The sequence below is a fragment of the Lontra canadensis genome, unplaced genomic scaffold (assembly GCF_010015895.1).
Source record: "Lontra canadensis isolate GAN:19392208 unplaced genomic scaffold, GSC_riverotter_1.0 scaffold206, whole genome shotgun sequence".
NCBI classification, from domain to species: Eukaryota; Metazoa; Chordata; class Mammalia; order Carnivora; family Mustelidae; genus Lontra; species Lontra canadensis.
In genome coordinates, this window is record NW_022631200.1 from 882,161 (window position 1) to 898,348 (window position 16,188).

General features: G+C 63.8%; 3 protein-coding genes across 6 annotated transcripts in view; 2 read left to right on the plus strand and 1 right to left on the minus strand.

Annotated features, from left to right (window-relative positions):
- FAM71E2 (family with sequence similarity 71 member E2) overlaps positions 1-2,761 on the plus strand; it is a 6,686-nt gene extending 3,925 nt beyond the window's left edge. The window contains exons 10-12 of the mRNA XM_032848721.1: positions 188-516; positions 2,557-2,644; positions 2,734-2,761. Coding sequence (XP_032704612.1) covers positions 188-447 — 260 coding nt within the window. The 3' untranslated portion in view covers positions 448-516; positions 2,557-2,644; positions 2,734-2,761. The remainder of the gene's footprint in view (positions 1-187; positions 517-2,556; positions 2,645-2,733) is intronic.
- A 338-nt stretch (positions 2,762-3,099) lies between these two features.
- On the plus strand, positions 3,100-4,573 carry LOC116861842 (cytochrome c oxidase subunit 6B2). Of its 2 annotated transcripts, XM_032848715.1 has the most exons (4): positions 3,100-3,203; positions 3,317-3,446; positions 4,186-4,286; positions 4,394-4,573. In XM_032848715.1, the coding sequence occupies exons 2-4, from the start codon at positions 3,335-3,337 to the stop codon at positions 4,445-4,447; spliced, it is 267 nt and encodes an 88-aa protein (XP_032704606.1). In that variant the 5' UTR covers positions 3,100-3,203; positions 3,317-3,334; the 3' UTR covers positions 4,448-4,573. The 2 variants fall into 2 exon arrangements, with proteins under 2 accessions (XP_032704606.1, XP_032704605.1); XM_032848714.1 differs by having other exon boundaries at positions 3,126-3,446.
- Positions 4,574-9,021: 4,448 nt separating this feature from the next.
- Positions 9,022-15,936, minus strand: KMT5C (lysine methyltransferase 5C). Of its 3 annotated transcripts, none has more exons than XM_032848641.1 (9): positions 15,795-15,936; positions 13,984-14,221; positions 13,661-13,826; positions 13,148-13,257; positions 12,232-12,395; positions 12,087-12,106; positions 10,685-10,821; positions 10,410-10,588; positions 9,022-10,191 (listed from the first exon to the last, which is right to left on the minus strand). In XM_032848641.1, the coding sequence occupies exons 2-9, from the start codon at positions 14,091-14,093 to the stop codon at positions 9,701-9,703; spliced, it is 1,377 nt and encodes a 458-aa protein (XP_032704532.1). In that variant the 5' UTR covers positions 14,094-14,221; positions 15,795-15,936; the 3' UTR covers positions 9,022-9,700. The 3 variants fall into 3 exon arrangements, with proteins under 3 accessions (XP_032704532.1, XP_032704530.1, XP_032704531.1); XM_032848639.1 differs by having other exon boundaries at positions 9,022-10,194; positions 15,795-15,934; XM_032848640.1 differs by lacking the exon at positions 15,795-15,936 and adding an exon at positions 14,935-15,681 and having other exon boundaries at positions 9,022-10,194.
- Positions 15,937-16,188: the final 252 nt, after the last annotated feature.

The window sequence follows — 16,188 nt, forward strand, 5'->3', positions numbered from 1 at the left end:
GGTGCCCTCGCCAGAGAGGAAACCAGTGGCAGTTAGGGAGCAGTCCCTGGTGGGCTCCTGGGTGAAGGGGAAAATACATCGGTGGGCAGAGAGGAGCAGGCATCAGTGGACAGAGGAGGAAGCAAATGTGGAGGAGCTGTTCCAGGACACCACGGGGCCTTCTGAGGTGCCCTACCTCCCCGAGCAGGAGATGGGCAGTGTCTCCAGCAGCCAGAAGATGGACAATGTCTCCCTGTCTCCCACCCCTCTGCCTGCGTCAGAGGGGGAGGATACAACCCGGTCGCCAACCTCACTGACCCCCGTGTCCGAAGTGGGAGCTGGGGGGTCCCCACCGCTCAGCAGCATATCTCAAGAGCCTCGCGAGCCCAAGGAGACGTCAGACCTCAGCCCTGTGACCACGACGGGGCTGTCCTCAGCGGGTGTCTCACCCTCGCCCTTGGAAGTTGAGAGCGGGACGGACCTGGCTGCCAGCGGGGAGAAGGAAGAGGAACAGGATGTCTTCAGCCCTCCAGCCAGGTACTTGGGGTGATGACTGATACATTCCGTGAACCCCGTTCTCTGCCAGGTGGAGGATCACGCCCTCTTTTCTCACTTTTATTCATGGACTTGGTATTTAGTGAGTGTTGACTTTCTGCTAGGCATTGTTCTAAGCACTGGGAATCTAGCACTGACAATTTGGGGAGTATATGCCCTTGCCATCTTGTGTGTAGAGCCCAGAGATGCTGTTTAACCTCCCGCAATGCACAGGCTCTTCCTCCAACCTCACCCCCAGCGAAGAATGATCCACACAAACTATCAGTAGTGATGAAGTTAGGAATCCTGACAATAAAAACTAAGGCAATTATATTGTATGATATAAGCTGATAGCTCCATGGGGAGATAGTACAGGAGGGCAGACTAGGTGTGAAGGTAGGCAGCCTCCAGAATGGGACTGGTGGATCCGGGAGGGCCTCGGGGAGCTGATGTCACTTGTTAAAGACTTGGAGGAGAAGAGGGAGGGTTCCGTGCACACATCTGGGGAAGTTATGAGTGTGCAATATGTTGACCAAGAGTGAGTTCCAGGGGGCCCCGGAGAGAAGAATGCCATCAGAAGAGTCAGGGAACTGGTGGAGATCACAGGAGACCTTGCCAGGCGGTTTAAGAACTTAGACTTTGATGCTGATGAGTGAGCTGGGGGCAGGTGGATTGAGCTAAATAGTTGGGATTCATGTGTGTTAGAAAGGGCTCTCTCTGGCCCAAGCATCGAGAAGGTAAGCGGGCAAGGATGGAAGCTGGGAGAGTCGGCAAGAGGCAGTCGCAGTGATCCAGGCATGAGATGTGGATCTGGACATGAGGGGAGGTGTTGGAGGTGTTGAGAGGAGACAGGGTTCTAGAGATGCTCTGATGGCTGAGCCAACAGATTGTGTCCATGTGGTATGAAGGGAAAGTGTAAGGGTTGGGGTCTGGGACCCTGGGGAAATGCTGTGGCCGTTGGCAGCAGTCAGAGAAGCTGTGAATGAAATGGGCGGCAGGTAGAGCATCAGGAGTTCCATTTCGGACATCTGAATTCCAAGATGTCTGGTGAAGATGTGGGTTAGGTAGCCGGATGCGTGAGTCACGGGTGACTTGGGAAATCAACAGCTCGGGGATGGCTACTGCAAGCTAGGAGACTAGGGGAGGTCTCTGGCCAGCGAGTGTAAACAAAGAAAGTGTTGGGAAGAGGGGAGACCACAGTAGTGGTGTGCAGAATGGTGAGACACAGGCATCCGGGCCACCATGGGAAAAGAGCAGTTGTGTCTAATGCCGCATCTAGGTGGGGGGAGGTGGGACTGAGGATTTATCAGCAAGGATTCGATTATTTGTTACATGGTGGTAACGAGCTGAATGGGGCAGGCCTGAGGAGGCACAGAGAGCAGGAGGTCACCTGCCAGGGTCCTTGAAAACGTGATGCTGGCTGAAAGGAGCCAGATGCAAGGGTCCCCGTCGCGGATGATGCCCTTTGACAATTGTGGGGCAGACAAATCCCAGCCGACTGGTGGTTGCCAGGAGCTGGGATGGGGAAATATGGCGCATGGGGATCAGGGTCTCCCTGTGGGCTGATGAAACGTTCTGGAGCTCAGAGGTTGTGGTCCCACCACGTGGCAAATGCAACGAACGCCGCTGAACTGTACACTTTAAAATGATTGCAATGGTAAATTTTATGTGATGGGTATTTCCCCACTGTATCCCTATGTACCTACCTCTGTGCGTTGGCAAAGAGGGCATTCCGAGGGGAGGAGTAGACCAGCTTTCTGCAAGGGGAGGAGGGATGTGGAGAGGCAGCTGGGGGTAGGAAGCGGGCGCAAGAGCAATTCTTGAGAGGAGAGCTACCAGAGTGCAGTTGGATGTGGGGTGAAGGGTGCACAGCTGGGCTTGGTAGCGACTAGGCAGGAGGGAGAGGAACCTGCGAGGTCCGTCGGGGCCAGGAAGACGCAGTGGGTACCCCGTTCCATCTCAGGCTCCGTTTGGGACGGGTTTACTGAGCACTCAGTAAACTGTGGCCCCCAAAGCCTCCTTTGGCTTTCTCTCTCTCTCCAGCATGCTCAGTACCGAGAGCCCTCAATAGCGGGATTCCGGGGACTCGATCTCAGTTGCCAAAGTGTCCAAAGGAGCCCAGCCTGGCCAGGTAGCCCGAGACCCCGCAGACCCGCCCAAGTCCTGGCACTGGAGTCCGGGAGCTCCGACCCTACCCTGGCTCTTTCCTCTTCCCCACAGGCCCCCAGGGTGCTGTGCACTTTTACCGTAAGAAGCAGGGTGCTGAAAAGGCCGGGCGGGAGTATGCTCTCTCTCCGGCAGAGACCAGAGCTATCTATACCTTTATATATTGGGGGGGCGGGGAGCGGGACGGGGGAGAGCCCGGGGGTGGCCCAGCTTCGCAGAGATTAAAAGCCTGAGTCAGACTCAGCAAAAGTCGTGCCTGGGTGCCTGGGTGTGCGCGGGGGACCCTCAAGAGCTTGGTGGGGCTGGGGACAGGAGGCTGAAGGGAGGTCCGCGCAGACCCCGCCCCACGTCCTAGAACATTCCCTGCAGCGCAGCGGCTCCCATTGGCTGGGGTCCAGGGGTCCCAGCCAATCCTGCTGGGGGTCGGGTTTCTCGTGAGCTGGACCCAGGAGACTCAGAAGCGACGGGTACCCCTGGACGGTCCCACACCACAGCTGACCCAGTGAAACGCTGACATCACTCTGGTGAGGGCAGGGCGGGTGGGCTCAGGGGCTGGCCTTCGGGTGGGGGCCAGCAGCGGGGTGTGGGTCGGAACGAGGGGCGCTCCCGAGCGCCACGGAGCCCCCTTCCCACGCAGGAGCTGCCGCCTCCGTGGATGTTGGATGTCGATTCCCAGAAGCCCCCCAAGGGGAAATGGTCGACACCGCCCTTCGACCCGCGCTTCCCCAACCAGAACCAGACCCGAAACTGCTACCAGAACTTCCTGGGTGAGACCTTGCGGGCCAGGTTAGGGGCAGGGGGTAAGAGAGGGGAGGCAGGAAGGGGCGCGCCCCACCTGAAGATGGGGAGAGGGTCGGGGACCCGACTTGGCGGCGGAGACCGTTGGGATGGAAGGGGAGGGGACCACCGTCCGCAGGGGCGGGGCCTGGTGTGGAGCGGCGAGGACCGAGTCCTGGAGGGGCGGGGCCTGGTCTGGAGGGGGTGGACCGACCATGGTGGGGCGGGGCCTGGTCGGGAGTGGGCGGGGCCTGGTATGGAGGGGCGAAGACCGAGCCCTGGAGGGGCGGGGCTTGGTCTGGAGCGGGTGGGCCAACCATGGTGGGCCGGGGTCTGGTCGTGGAGGGGCGCGGCCTGGAGGGGACGGGACCAAGTCCAGGAGCCGGGCAAGGAAGGGCTGGGGGCGGGGGGGGGGCCTTCCGGGGGGGGGGGGGGGCTGGGTCGGGCGAGGTAGGGGCGAGGCAGGGAGGGAGGGAGGGAAAGAAAGAGAGAGAGATACAGAGAGAGAGGGGTAGAGAGACAGAGAGAGATACAAAGATACAGAGATACAGCGCGAGCGCCTGGCCGGGCCGGGGCCTGGAGTGGAGGGGCGGGATTGAGTCGTGGAGGGCGAGGCCACGGAGGGGGTGGGGCCATTGTTGGGGGCGGGGAGAGGGGCGGGGCCAGGCCGGGAGAGCCGGGGCGGGGCCGCAGAGCCACCGCGCCCGCCCGCCCGGCCCCACCCTGCAGACTACCACCGCTGTGTCAAGAGAATGAACCGCCGCGGGAAGAGCACGCAGCCCTGCGAGTATTACTTCCGCGTGTTCCACTCGCTGTGCCCCATGAGCTGGGTGAGCAGGCCGGGGGCGCGCCGGCGGCCGGCCGCGGGTGCCGGGGTCCGTGGAGCTGAGCCGGCGCCCTCGGCCTCCTCCCCCCACCCCCGCCCGCCCCTTCCCAGGTGCGGCGCTGGACCGAGCAGATCCAGGACGGGACCTTCGCCGGCAAAATCTGACGGCCTGAGTGCCGCTCCTCCGAACGATCAGCGCACTGACCCCGCGTCCTGGCGTCTCCCGGAGCCCCGGCCCCGGCTGTACACTCCCCAGTCTCTAAACCACCAATAAAGCTCTGTTGCTGCTGATATTTCTTCTTAATATGTGGTGTGGGGGCTGGAGAAGTCCTTCCTGCGTCAGGGCCCTGCAGCTAGCACTACTGGTGCTGATGGGAGAGGGGGCAGGGGTGGAAGGAGGATCGTGGGGTCTCCAGAGTGGGATGCAGCCCAGCCCCTCCCGCGCCCGCTCCAGTACCTCCAGCAGCCAGCAGCCCCCGCCCCGGCTTCTGTGGATGACCGCGCTTGCCCCCCAGGGTGCTCCTGACTGTCCACCCCCACACGTGGCCCGCCCTCCATCTCCTCCCTCAGGATCCTCCTCCCCTCTTACCTCCCCAGACTCCTTTGGGACTTACATTCCCAAGTTCTGGGGAGTTGACTGTGTGTCCCCCAGCGCTGACCCCAACTGTCCCTCTCCGTCTCTAGACCCTTTCCCAGCTATTCACCACTCTCCGTCACTCCCCCGCCCCCGTCTGACTCCCATTTCCCCCCAGGTACACCCCGTCCTCACGCTGGAGCCCCTCCCAGCAGTCTTCCGCAGGCCCGGCCCGTCCTTTCAGCACTGCTCCCAGGCCAGAGCAGTCTCCTCCGACGTTCTCCAGAGACAGCTGTCACGTCAGCTTCTCCAGGATGCTTCTGCAGGATGCTCCAGGCTCCTGTCTGGATAATACTTTGCTCCTGCCCCATCCAGGCACTGGATCTGCCTTCAGCTGGCCTTGGAGGTGGCAGCACTGATTCCAAATGCCCCTTGAAATGTCACCTGTCTAACCACCCGCCCCCCTGCTGTCCCCCCCATCCCCCCTCCCGCCCGCCAAGGCTGAGGAGTCACCCTTCACAAGCACAGAGCCCTGGGATTCTAGCCTGGCCTGAGTCCTGGGCAGGGGGAGGACTGAATCCCACTGTTCCTCCCTGAAGCTGTACGCTTCCTTGAACAGCCTGGACCCACACTCTGCCTGAAGTGGTCTCAAGAGGCCTGTTCAATCCTGGGGTTCAAAGGTGGCTATTACTAATCATAACGCCTGAACAAGCCTCTTGCCTTGTGTGCACCTCAGTTTCCCCAGCTGTAAACCCAGACGGTGCACAGTCCTGTTACCAGGAGAGGTGGATTGATGGGAGGGGCTGAGTGGACTCGGCGGAGGACTGGCTCAATCCTGCTCCTCATTCCTCCCATCCCCCTTGACGACTTCTCCCACCCTCGCATACCCTCTACACTGCCCTCATCACCCCATCCGACGCACACCCCCCGGCGTCTCATCTGCTGGGATGTCCGCACCCAGATACCTTGCCCCAGGACTCCCTTGCTCCAACCACAGCCTGAGAAGCAGGAGGGCACAGGAGGGTGTAGGGTGTGCTGAGAGCTACAGGAAGGGCTGTCCTGCTCTAGTGGCTGTGCTGCTGGATCAAGGGACACAGGCAAGGCCGCTCTGAGTCACCGAATGGGGCTGATGGGTGTCTGACACTCAGTGAGGTCACCCAGGTAGCCTCTGACCACAGGGCCTGACACCCACGCAGCCCCAGCCAGCCCCTTGACCTCTCCCAGGGTACCAGTGCCTAGAGTGCTTTGCTGGCTGCCCAGAAGCCACTCCTAGCCTTCCTCCTCCTTTCCATCTTTGGCCCAGGATCCTCCCCACCATCATTCCTCGACCACTTCTGGAACATTTTAAAAATTTTATTTATTTTGGAGAGAGAGAGAGAGAAGGCACACGTGCTTGTGTGAGCGGGGGGCGGGGGTGGCAAGGGAGAGAGAGCAGACTCCCTGCTAGTTCAGAGCCCCACATGGGGCTCGATCTCACCACCCTGAGATCATGACCTGAGCCAAAATCAAGACTTAGACCCTTAACTGACTGAGCCACCCACGTGCTCCTCTTCTGGAAGATTCTTTAAAAACAAAAAAAAAAAGATTTTATTTATTTATTTGAGATAGAAAGCATGAGAGAGGGGGGAGGGTCAGAAGGAGAAGCAGATTCCAGGATTGTGACCTGAGCCCCAGGCAGACACTTGACTGATCCACCCAGAAGCCCCATTCTGGAACATTCTTTACACTCTGCCTCCACGGTCCTGTGGATGCCAGAGCCCAAGGCAGGATCTACACCAACATCATTGCAAACTCCCAGGCCCCAAACTCTGAACACCTGTTCTGCTGCTCCTCTACCAGCTCCTGGGAAGCACCTGATGTCAGCCTCAGGGACCTGCAGCAGCCTCCACGGCTGGAGGAAACTGAGGCCTCTCACTAGTTCTGCCCTCCCAGCTGCACTCCGGCCCTCGCCACCTCCTTCCCTCTTACCGCTCGCCCTCAGTCCATCTCTCCTCCTGCCATCTCTGCAGACCTCAGCCAGCTCCTTCCTCCATCTCTGCAGACAGGCTCAGGTGCCTCTGGAGGCTCAGAATCACCAAGGGGCTCAGCGGCCTTCATCCTTTGCTCCCTGAACCTCCAACCTCAAGGCACCCGCTCTCCCTCTCCCTCCCCCCGCCATGGAAGCCCTGTGGTGCAGCTCCAGTCTCGCTCTCTGGTGTCTGCCTTTGTCAGAGCCCGAGGAGCTTGGAGAACTGTTCAAGTCCCAGCTACGGGCCCTGCGGCCCCAGACAGACTCCCTAAACCCTCTGCACCACGGTCTTTCACCCCAATGCGGTGATGGGAGGATGCCGCTGTTAGGGGTTACACAGCGCGGTGTTCTCGGGGTGCGTGTGCAGGAGGCTTGGTCTGTGTGGGCGATTCGAGGAACTCAGAATTAGTGCGGCGCTTCAGTGCTGGTGCCCCACGCCACACCGGACGGTGGCAGCGGCGGGAAGCCCGGATCCCTCCTTGGCCAAGCGGCTCCAGGCCGGCCGGCCCACAACAGGGGCCTGGAGCTGCTGCAGCCATCTGGCCAGCACTCGGCGTTGGCAGGGTAGGAGAGCACCCCCGAGGGGACACGTGGGCCCAGGGTTGGGGAGCTGGCCTGGGGGGCACCTGGCTCTGCTGCCCTCCCAGCCACCAGAGAGAAGGACCGTGAGCTGGGGAGAGGAGAGAGCAGAGCGCAGCCCGCGTCCTGGGAGCCGCAGTTACTCCGTTTCTCACAGCGCCTTCTTCCCTTCACCGCCCGGTCTTCCCTTTGTCCTCCCTCAGGCTGCCTGGATCAGATGGGGCTCCGGGCCCCAAGGCCTGCGGCCCTTACTCCCCCGTCCCCTGGGGCCTGAGCCACCAGGGGGAGCTCCTGATGCCAAGCCCTCCAGGGCCTGACACTTTCCTGGCCTCAACGTTTTCCAGTGGCGCTGGGCTGGGGGCCCTTATGGGGGCGGGGCTGGTCAGGGCGGAAACTGCCAGCAAGGTGATGCCGCAGGCCATCTGTGAAAGGGGCCACAGTTCCTGCCCTGGAGGTCTTCCCTGACTCTCAGCAGGGGTGGCCTTGGCCCCAGGGAGCCATTGGGAAAGGTCAGGAAACACCTTTGTCACAACTGGTGCCCCTCAGCCTACAACAGACATTAGCTGGCTCAAGATGGAGACCCCGACGCTCCGCCTCTGATCTCTGCTTTTGGGGTTCGAGACACTCTTGAGAATCAGAGGAAGGCTTCAAACCCTCTTCCCTGAGAAGAACCCACAGGCACACATGCACTTGCTACATTTAAAGCAGAATTTCCAGAGGTTCCCGTGGCTGTCTGGGAGGCGGCTCCCGGCTCTGAGCCCTGTCCAGAAGCCTCGGTGAGGGCACCTGCTCGCCAGTCCCGGCGGAGGCCCCTTTCTTTACAGACGCCATCCCTCTGCGTTCTCTTCTCCCTCGTTGTTAACAGGAGGGAGGAAATGACCAGGGCCACTAGGAGCCACAGGGAGGAGAGACGGGCTCTCTCACTGTCTCCTGAAAGGAAGGGGGGTGCCCTCTGCAGATGGAAGGAGCTGGAAAAAGGTTACAGCTCCGCCGGGTCCCGCACCTCCTGCCGCTCAGCCCCCAGCCCCATCTGATGCTCCCGCAGGAGAAGGCCTCAGGCCCGCACCCGAGGTCACTGGTCTAGTGAGCTGTCCTCATTTCTTGCATTTCTTGAGCACCGCCTGGGGTGGAGGGGAGAATGAGGGGGCGGCAGAGTCCCCACTGAGCTGGGTCCCGAGCAGCTTGAGCAGGCCCACTGCCCTGATCCCCCAGAGCTGGGCCGACAGCACACGGACGAGGGTGCGGGCGCAGCGGACTTCAGAGGGGTGGCCGGGCCCCCTGTGCCGGGGGTGGAGGGCACGTAGCGAGTCCCTCTGCTTGCTGGACCGTCACCTCGTCTGAACGATGGCACGCGTCCTCTCTCACGTGGGGCCCTCTTCAGAACCGAGATGTGACTCTTGCCTCTGTTCCCTGCCATCCCCAGCGACAGCCTGTGGACCCTTCAACCCTTCCGAACTCAGAGGCCCCCGGAGCCCTGGCCACTTCCCCCCGGCCCGGTCTCCCAAGCAGGGCTGAGGGTCTCAGCAGGCTGACAACATCCCCTCAAAATGTCAATCAAAATGAAAAGCTACAAAGGGCGCTGCTTATAACAAGGTTTTAATAAAATAAAAAGTTCAAGTGCTTCCAATCCCCCAACATACCCCATTCTGGTGTGGGGGAGGGGAGGGACCCCCCCCACACCCCAGTAGCACCAGGGATAGCACCATGAGAAAGATGAGGTCGCATCCGGCCTCCCTGAGACCCCCCCCCAGCTGGTGAGGACGTGTCCCAGACAGCCCCTTGCCTCAGACAGTCGCGGAGCCAGGAGCAAGTCCACTCCTCCCCCCTCTGTCATGCTGTCTCTAGGCAGTGCCACCCTGGGTCAGCTCTGTTGCCTCCTGAGGCCTGGGCTTCTGGGGAGATGCCACGGGGCGGCCCCTACCCCTTATGGCTTTGCTCCCTGGGCAGGAAGGAGGTGGGTGGGGAAGGGAGCAGCTCCCACAGTCCTGAGGCTGGAGTTGGGGTAGGAGGGCAGCAGTGGCCACGGTACCCTGCTGGGGTGGGGGTGGCTCAGGGGACAGCAGTCACAAAGGGTCAGGGGTCACACCCCCGGGTGTCCCCAAACCAGCCCAGCCCAGGGCAGAACTGTGCTGGGGCCTAGGGCCAGCCAATGGCTCCTTCTAGAGGTCAGTGAGTCCCCAAGAACTTGGGGCTCGGGAGGAGGGGGGCGAGGAGAGACTCCTTCCTCTCCTGGCCTGAGGCCTCCCTGTCCAGCCTGTCACGGCCCGTCACTGTTGATGTCCAGGTCAATGGAGCCATGGCTGACCACCAGCCTCAGGCGCTTGGGTGGGGAGAAGGGGGCAAAGGCGAGGGCCTGCTTGGGGATGGGGGCAGGGCCTGGGGTCCTGGCCAGGGCAGGGGTGGCAGGTGGGGCCCGAGCCACCCGGCTCAGGTCCACACGCACCACGTAAGGCAGCCCGTAGCGCCGGGCCCAGTGCCAGTCCTGCTGAGGGGCCCAGTGGGCACGGGGGGCTGGGCCCAGGGCCACCAGGGCCTCTGCACGCAGGCAGCAGCGGGGGCCACAGCCGCCCCACTGGTGCAGGGAGACGCGGGCAGCGCGGAGAACGGGGGGCGCTGGGGCCCGCCGCCGCTGAGGGCGTCGGCGCCTGCGGGGTCGCACTCGGAGTGGGGGCTGCGGCAGCCACTGGAGCCAGAGGGGCGAGGCTTCCGGGCGAGCACCGCAGGGCAGAGGGCAGCAGGGCTGGCAGGCTGCTGTGGAGGCCCGGGGAGGGGGGTGCGGGAGAGAGAATGGAGCATGAGCTGGGCTCTGGCAAGTGCCCCCCCCCCGCCACCAAGGGTAAGGGCAGGAGGTGGCAGGACAAGGGGGGCATGGGGGGGACGGAGGTCAGGAGCTGGCAGCACAGGTAGGTGGGCAGGGGAGCCGGAGGTGGCAGGACAGACAAGGGCGGGACTGGGGGGGCGCTCACCACAGAACGGGTCCCGGCGCAGCGCGGAGAGGTGAGCACAGGCCCTGGGGCCCAGCAGGCGACCACCGCCGTCCAGGCCCTGCTGCAGCCTCCGCTTGGTCTCCCGGAGCTCATACTTGTCCAGGGGCCGTGGGGGCAGGAGCTCCCTGGGCCGCAGGCGGAAGGCTCCTTCGCCTTTCCTGGGGGTGGCGGGAGGGAGAAGGAAGGAAGCAGGCCCTGAGGAAGCACATCCGGGTCGTCGCCCTCCTCCCCAAGACCCCTCCTGGGCACCTCACCTCTCACACGTGTAGCATTCACAGTGCTCGTTCTTCTCCCCAAAGAAGCCCTCCCCGTAGAAGCAGGTGACCTCGTCCCCTGGCTCGATGTCCCGGAGCACTTTCACGCAGGCCGCGTTCCCATCTGCGGGCACGAACTGGGGGCCCGGGCTTCTCAGCGCGGGTCCTGGCGGCTGCTGGCCTCCACCCCTCCTAGCCAAGCACACTCCCAGGGCTGGGACTGGGGCAGGGATGGGGAGTGGCAGGGGTTGGGAGCCCAGAGTCCTCTGGTGGGGGCATCCCTCCAGGGCCTGCCCTCTGCACACACTCCCTGACCTCCCGCCCATTTGCTGGCCCCCACCCTCCCTGCGGGATGATGATCCAACTGGCCCCTGGCAATGCACAGTGTCTGCTCTTTCCTGCACTCCTCCTCCACCCCCAGACCCCCCTAGACCCACAACTCGCTCCCCGCCAACCTGCACCCCAGCGGCCAGGTCCAACCTCTGCCAATCTTGGCCGTGTCCCTTCCCAGTGCCCGTCTGCTTTGCAGCCACAGTCTGCGAGAGCTGCCCGCCCGGCCCCCTCCTGCCTCCTGTCCCTGACCCCACTCCCACCTCCTGCCCCTGCCTCCTGCCTCTGCCCCCTGCTCCTGGCCCCTGCTCCCCGTCTGGGAGGAGTGGGACTCCCCTCCGTCCCTGCAGTCTAGCCCCACACGTGCTTGGGGGTGGCTCTCACCACCCACCCACCCTCCTGATCCCCTGCCAACTGGCCGGAGCCTCCGTGCACAGCAGGGTCTTCTGTCCTTGTCCTCTCTATTCCACCGGACTCCAGCTGGAGTCAACCTCTCACTCAGTTACATACTAGGTCACACACCAGCCTCTAGTCCCTCTCCTGCCTGCCAAGCCTGTGGCTCACGGACCGCCAGGCCATCTCAAAACCCAGCCCCATCCTTCACCCAGCCGGAGTGTCCACGGTGATGACTTGAGCCCCTCTGTGGCACACAAGGCCAGAGTCACTGTGCCGGGCCTACCTCCTGGCCCTCCACTGAGGTGTATCCGTCTGGGATGCCCTGACACGCCTCAGTTTTCCTCCAACACCGAGGAAAATCCTAGTCCTCCTTCAGCGCCCGGCTCTGGCGGGACTTCTGGGCAGCCTCCCTGCTCCGCACGGGGCCAGGCCGGGGGTCTCCAGGTGCAGGGGCACTTCCTGTGTCCCCATCACCACGCTCCTCCCTCCAAGGGGCGCAGCCATGACTCTGGCCATGGCCCCTGGCCCCCTCCCCCCTCCGATAACTGCAGGCACAAACAGAGTTGTGGCCCGGGTGGGGGGCTCCGGCCACTTTCTGGCTAGTCACATGTTGCTCCCCGGGGCCCCCTCATTTCCCCCATGCCCACTCCTCCATTGGGGGGTCCCCAAGTCTCACCTTACAGTTGGGTTTGCAGTCTAGAGCATCGAGGGGAGGCGGGGGAGAGAAGAAACTCAGGTGAGCGGAGGGCTGGGCAGAGCGGGGTCGTCCCCCATCCCTCTCCCCCTCCCCCACCCCCACCCCGCCCCGCCCCCACCCCCACCATGGTTTATGAAGGCTGCAGGGCCCAGCCACAGCTGTGCACTCCGTTTCCGGGTGGAGTACATGATGCTGAAGTCGTTCTCCCCAGCCCTCAGCAGCCCCTCGTCCGCCTCCCGCAGCTCTGCGATGCAGCCCACCAGCAGTTCCAGCTTCTCGTTCTTCTTCCTGCCAAGAGGCCAGGCCGTGGGGCTGTGAGCAGGGCCTCCGACCAGCCCAGTGTCTCAGCGGATGGGGGCCTCCAGGGACCGGGGCACTGGGCCTCCTGCAGGCCGCTGCTGCCACCGTGGTCCATCTCCCGGCTTTTGACAATCCACTCACCTCCCTGGGGTGCTTCCTGGATCCAGCATCCTCTGACACAGGATGACACCCAGACAGGCACCCCTCCTGTGTCTGCTCGCCCTGGGCTCGTCCTCCAGCCCCAACTGCCCTTGGGCCTCACACAAGTGGTTCTTCTACCTGGACTCCCCATGAGCACTAGTAACACCCCGCAAACTGTCACCCAGCGCCACCCCCACCCCCCGCCATGCTTCAGCAGACTCGCTGGTGGGCCTCTGCTTAGGCCAGGTTCCCAAGAACACTCAAAATTCCCTCATGGCTCCTGAAGACCTGAGCAGCCGTGGTCAGGACCTGTGGGGGTACCCGGTGACCACCTGCGTCCTAGCTACACCGTACGTGGCTGGCAGGGTCCGTCTTGCTCACCCTCCTGTCCCTTACCCAGCAGTGGCCTCTCCTGCCCTGGCCTCCTGCCCCCCTGGGCACAAATGGTACTTCCCCAGCAGTCCCTGGAACCCTGGGGTCCCACGGGGTACTCATCTCCCACTGGGGCTGCGGTAGTCAAAGAGGGTCTGTGGGACTGGGCAGAGGTCTCCTCTCCCAGCAGCCTCCAGGGCCCTGGTGTGTGAGCTCCGGCCTCTTACCAAGCTCTGGTAGACACGATCTTGGCTCCATTTGTCTCCATGGAGTAGCGTGTACAGGGCAGGATGGTAAAGCCGCTTTCAGGCAGGAAGGCTCGGAGGTAGCGATAGATCTGGGGGAGGTGACGGGGTGGGTGGGGTAAGGAGCTGGGGCAGGGTCGTCCTCGGCCCTCTCTCTCCTGGGTCCTAGGCCTGCTCTGCCACTGACTTACTGTGTGGTCTTGGGGGCCTCAATTCCCCTCTTGGGGGTCTCAGTTTCCTCATCTGTCAAATGAAGAGGTTGTGCTCCACCTCCGAGGGCCCCCAACTCTCCTCTCCTAGGATTCTCTGAGCCTCGTCTCAGATGGACCCAATGGCTAGGAAGTTAGGGAGTCTCGGGGGGGGGGGGGCTTCGCGGAGGGGCCTGGAGCCTGGGGCTCCAGAAGCTCTGCCTGGCAGGGTGGAGGACCCAGGACAGGCCGAGGTGACAGGGAGGACACGTGGGCTGAGGGTGGGGGAAGGGAAGGGCGCCCTCACGTGGGTCTTGAGGGCAGCCTCCTGCCGAGGGCCCCGGCTCTGGAAGTAGTGGGCCATCCAGCCTCCCAGCGTCAGGGCCCGGTACGCAGCCTCCAGGTCCCGCTGCCTCAGGAAGGCCTCCAGCGCTGAGCGCAGGTGGTGCTGTCGCCGCAGCGGGGGCACGGGGCTGGGGGAGAGGGCACGCCTGGGTCCCAGGGCCTTGGCCTATTCCCTCCGGGCCTTCCCGGGCCCCGCCCCCACCCCCACTCGGGGCTGCCGGGGTGTGGAGGAAGGGAAGGGGTCCCGGCTGGGCCCCGGGTCCTCCCTGTCCCAGGCCACCTCACCTGACGTTCATCTTATGGGTACGGAAGCCGAGGTAGGGGTCCAGGACAAGGCTGGTGGCAAGGTCGTCGTTCTCACACAGCTCTCTGGCTGTCACTCTGTCGGGTCCCATGGTGCCCCACGGACCATGCTGCCTCTGGCCCAGAGTGGAGGGGGCAATGGAGGGGCAGGGGCAGCGCCCCGGGACTCCCACTTCTGAGCTGCACGGAATTTGGCAAGCCTTTTGGTCTCCAGTCTCATCTACAAATCAGGGTGTAAAGCAAGACTGACTTTGCAGGGCCCTCAGCGAGGACGGGATGCAACAAGTACTCCGACAGCGGGGAAGCCCCGAAAGGACGCCCGTCACCGCATGAGTATCTTCACACTCTGGGGCACAGACACAGTCCCCTGGGCACACACAACCCACACACTCACACGCAGATTCCCTCATGCCCCCTCGCACCCCCCCGCCACACACGCACACGCACGCACGCTCGCACAGTCCCTACTGGCCCAGGGAAGGCTGATTAACTGGCAGTCAGGGATAACCCTAAAGGCTTAGCCTGGCAGGAGGTGGGAGTCGGGGGAACCCATCTCCACTTCCAGCCCTCACCGAGAAGTCCAAGGCTTCCCACCCTCCAGGACGGACTGTTCCTCCACCCACCCCCACGCTTGTTGGCCTCAGCCTCCACCTCCCTCCCGCTTCCCCGTCCTCCCCCCAACCAACAGCCCCTGGGAATCATCAGGAGGCTCTGGGTGAAGCCCCAGGCAGCCTGGAGGGGGGGTGAGGGGAGGGAGAGCGGAGGAGGGATCCCAGCACCTGCTCCCTCTCCAAGGATTCTGGGGGGGGGGTGCTCAGAGGACAAAGCAGGGAAGGGGGGAGAGAAAAGGAATGATATGGAGAGGCAGAACAGGTCTATCAAAAGGGGAGAAAGAAGGGAATTAGCAAAAGGAAACAAAACAAGACCCCTAACCCTGACGGCGGCGGAGGGCCGGCTGGGCATCCAGACCATCCAGACCGCGGTGCTTCAGGGACAGTCCATGGGGGACCGCAGGGGAGGGGGAGTCGAAGAGGGATCAGCAGCTAGAGCTGGGGGAAAGGGGTTCTAGAAAAGACAGGAAGGCTGGGGATGAAGGAGGGGGCGCTCAGAGAGGGCGCCGGACCGAGCGGAAGCTGCAGAGAGGCATGTGGGTAAAGACGAAATACACAGACTGCACAGAGGGGCGCTGGGGCCGGGAGAGGGCCGGGGGTGCCTGCTGGACCCGGAGCACGCCGGGGAGGCCTGGGCGTCAGGGACGACCTCGCGAAGGCCAGAGTGGAGCCCTGGAGTCGAGGGCAGGTCCCGAGGAGGTGGAGGGGGGCCTAGGGGTCCACAGCCGGGCTTGGACAGGCGGAGAAGGCGCAAGTCCCTGCCCGTCAGGGAGGAGCAAGCCTAGGGTCCAGGCAGGGACCTGGGCAGGCACTGAGGGTCCAGGAGCGGGGGCTGAGGTCCGCGGCAGCAGTGGGGAAGCAGACGGGGGCCTGGAGGGCAGTGGGAGTGCGGGGGAAGGGCCTGAGGTCCAGGGAGGGGAGTGGAGAGTCGCAGGGCGACCCGAGGGGTCCGCTCAGGCCCGGGAGTGCGGGGAGGGGCCTGGGTGAGGAAGCACAGGGAAGCGGCTGGGCTCCCGCAGCAGCCTGAGGCCCGCCGAAGGGTCGGGAGACGTGAGCGCCTGGACACGAGGAGGGGCCGGGCGGGGCGGGGGACGGTCGGGGCTGGGGGCGACCGGGAGCCAAGGCGGCGCGGTCTGGGGGCCGAGAGGGGGCTCAGAGGTCGGGCCCCGCGCCGCCCCTCACCCGCTTCTCCTCCTCCGCCTCCTCCTCCTCAGGCACCCGCGCCGCCGCCGCCACCACCTCCCACTGCCTGCTCCAGCTCTCGTCAGACACGGCCGCCGCGCCTCCCGTCTGCGCCGCCGGGCCCGCCCCACCACCGCCAGCCGGAGCTCCCATTGGTCGAAGCGGTCGCCGCTCCTCAGAGGCTGGGCGCTCTCGCCGCTCCCATTGGCCGAGTCTCGCTCGTCCCCTCCCCGCCGGCCCTCTCGTCCCTGCCCCTACGAAACCCCGCTCCGCCCGCGCCGCTGCCAAGCGCCGCCGACGGCGGCTAATGGCTCCCGTCGCTGTCCTTCCACCGCTGCCATGGAGACTTGCCCCGCCCACTGCCCTGAGTCGACGCCCTCATTGGCCGAGAGCT

Coding starts and splice junctions, on each gene's coding strand:
- LOC116861842 (XM_032848715.1), top strand. CDS start 3,335: ATGTTGGATGTCGATTCCCAGAAGCCCCCCAAGGGGAAATGGTCGACA. Junction 3,447..4,185: donor CTGCTACCAGAACTTCCTGG/GTGAGACCTTGC, acceptor CCCACCCTGCAG/ACTACCACCGCTGTGTCAAG. Junction 4,287..4,393: donor CGCTGTGCCCCATGAGCTGG/GTGAGCAGGCCG, acceptor GCCCCTTCCCAG/GTGCGGCGCTGGACCGAGCA.
- KMT5C (XM_032848639.1), bottom strand. CDS start 14,093: ATGGGACCCGACAGAGTGACAGCCAGAGAGCTGTGTGAGAACGACGAC. Junction 12,107..12,231: donor TGCAGCCTTCATAAACCATG/GTGGGGGTGGGG, acceptor TCGATGCTCTAG/ACTGCAAACCCAACTGTAAG. Junction 10,195..10,409: donor GCGCCGGGACCCGTTCTGTG/GTGAGCGCCCCC, acceptor GGGCCTCCACAG/CAGCCTGCCAGCCCTGCTGC.